Raw genomic sequence first — 2,444 nt, forward strand, 5'->3', positions numbered from 1 at the left:
TAAATTTACCTCCTTATGGTGTTGTGGGGCCACTCCATGGAGCGTGAGATTAGTCGCGGACCGTTCACCTAAAAAAAAAGAAAGGTTGTGATTTGAGGGAGCCGTGTGCATTGGGAGAAGGTTGCGGCAAGATGAAGAGAATAAATAGGGGCAATTCGAGAGTATTTTCTCTGTTTAACTTTTTTTTTTTAAATACATTAAATAATATTTTATTTTAAGAAATATTTTCTAATGCACCACAGCTAGCAAATTACGTCCAATCATTCCTAAAATTTTTTTTTATAAAAAAGATAAATAGAGAAAAGACTTGTATCATTTGCCCCTATATTACAATGAAAACAATCTTGTTTGATGAATCTTTCACTCATATTTTGTCGGGTTAAAGTCAAATTTGTGAGGGATGCAAAGAGAAAGCAGTGGGTGAGTTCAATTCTACCTAGCGAGGTACGAAGAGCCGTGTCCTGACAGACTCAGGGACGAAGGGAGAGGAGACAAGCAGGCCTCGGTCCCCCCCCACCCCCAAAAGGCAACTCACCGACTTTCCCAGCTACTGTGGTGATCACATCAGATTCAGATCAAACTATATTTGTGTCCTAGTGAAGGGGGAGAATCTGCCAGGAAAGTTCCTCACTCATTAATTAATTCCCGCTCCCCAGTCCCACGAGATTGATATTTTTTCTTTCCATAAATTTGAATCGAGTTTAAAACACAGATATTTAAATAGCCCTAGTCTATAAGAAGGCCACCAGAGGTACTGTGGTTCAGATGCAGAAGAGAAAGGTTGAAGAGGCATCGGGAGCTAAGCGATAAGTGTTGAGAGATAGACATGGCGATAGAGGAAGTTGGGAGCTATGATCAGGCACTGCCTCTGCTCTCATTGAATCACGTCTCTTTGTTGTGCAGATCTGTGAGGGACTCTCTGCGGTTCTATGAAGATGTCTTGGGCTTTTGCATCATCAAACGCCCCTCTTCTTTTGATTTCAATGGTGCTTGGTCAGTTCCTCTCTCTCCCCGTCTCTCTACCCCTCAAACCACTTTCTTTTTCATGAATTAAAACTAGTACATACCATGTGATTAAAGCTACAAATTTACAATTATTAATAATTAGAGAAGTGCCACATGCCACCCCTTTTTTGTCATCCATTTAGTTTCACAGCTTGTTGTTGCATCCATTTCACGCAAAGACATGGACAAGACTTGTATCAGTTCAAAATGCAACTCACGAGTTGGGACACAAATTCATAAACATAGCTCACTCCTACTGTCATTAGTTATTAGCAGCATTTAGATCCAGGATTCTGTCAAAAACAAAACAATGGGATGACTGACATATGCTATATTGTGAAGGCTGTTCAACTATGGGTTTGGGATACACTTGTTGGAGAACCCATCAGACGACGACTCCTCCACCATTAACCAATCAAGGCGCATTAATCCAAAGGATAATCACATCTCCTTCCAAGTAAGAATATATGATCAATCAGATGAAACAAAAAATTTCTTATAGCCGTCTAGTACTCGTTGTTGATATGAGGATTTTCTAAATTCCTGCAGTGCACTGATGTTGGGCTTGTGAAGAAGAGGCTGCAAGAAATGGAAATCAAGTATGTGACAGCGGTGGTCGAGGACAAAGGGAATACTGTGGATCAAGTGTTCTTCCATGACCCAGATGGTTATATGATCGAGCTTTGCAACTGCGAGAACATTCCGGTCATCCCCATCTCGCCCTGTGCATTCAAGCCCGAGACGAGAACAAGCTTTAAAAGGATGGCATATAACAAATGTGGGTTCATGGAGACTCTGATGATGGAGAGCTTGAGCAGGGATATGATGAACTTCTCATTTTAATTAAGCTGTGAGAAAAGGCTGAATAAACACTGGTTATTCAACTCAAAAGAAAGGTCCTGCCTAGCTTGCACAAAAAAGGTTCTGAGTTGCAAGTGCACTTTTAATGGTCTTAAATTTTCCTTGTTTTAAGTGTATTATTTGTCCGTAAAAAAAAAAAAATGTATTATTTGGATGAGGATCTGTACTGCTGCTGAGGTTTTCTTAGTTTAAATGAGATGTACTCTGTGTTATATGCCCTAAAGATGTGGGGAATGATGAATAAAACTTCTCGTATTAACTTACAATGACTTGGGAATTGTGTTGGTCTTTTTTTTTTTCCTTCAATTGGAGTGTTCTTGGAAATAATGGTATTTAGCCCTTTAGGATCCAATTAATCTATGGAGATAATCGATCCATTCTTCTACCCTTCTTCAATTAAATGTTAAAATATTATTTTAAATGAAAAGTCGTAACTCTCAAAATTTGAATTATGATATTTTAACAAAAAGAATTTTAAGATTAACACATAAGCCACCATTGGTGGGCTTTCTTAATCGATGCAGGTCATCATTATCCAATCTTGAGTTTGAGTTCTTCGTGTTGTTTTGAAAATCACG

At 38.9% G+C, this 2,444-nt stretch overlaps 1 protein-coding gene across 1 annotated transcript; it reads left to right on the top strand.

The window, feature by feature from the left end:
* Window positions 1-369: 369 nt before the first annotated feature.
* LOC131157757 (glyoxylase I 4-like) lies at window positions 370-2,132 on the top strand. The gene is made up of 3 exons (XM_058112121.1): window positions 370-993; window positions 1,348-1,462; window positions 1,555-2,132. The coding sequence occupies exons 1-3, from the start codon at window positions 827-829 to the stop codon at window positions 1,846-1,848; spliced, it is 576 nt and encodes a 191-aa protein (XP_057968104.1). The 5' UTR covers window positions 370-826; the 3' UTR covers window positions 1,849-2,132.
* The last annotated feature ends 312 nt before the right edge of the window (window positions 2,133-2,444 follow it).

The sequence above is a fragment of the Malania oleifera genome, chromosome 1 (assembly GCF_029873635.1).
Source record: "Malania oleifera isolate guangnan ecotype guangnan chromosome 1, ASM2987363v1, whole genome shotgun sequence".
NCBI lineage: Eukaryota > Viridiplantae > Streptophyta > Magnoliopsida > Santalales > Ximeniaceae > Malania > Malania oleifera.

Bases quoted from the DNA above. Each gene is read 5' to 3' on its own strand.
- LOC131157757 (XM_058112121.1), top strand. From the start codon at position 827: ATGGCGATAGAGGAAGTTGGGAGCTATGATCAGGCACTGCCTCTGCTC. The intron at 994-1,347 runs GTCAGTTCCTCT...TATATTGTGAAG, and splicing joins TTTGATTTCAATGGTGCTTG to GCTGTTCAACTATGGGTTTG. The intron at 1,463-1,554 runs GTAAGAATATAT...AAATTCCTGCAG, and splicing joins ATAATCACATCTCCTTCCAA to TGCACTGATGTTGGGCTTGT.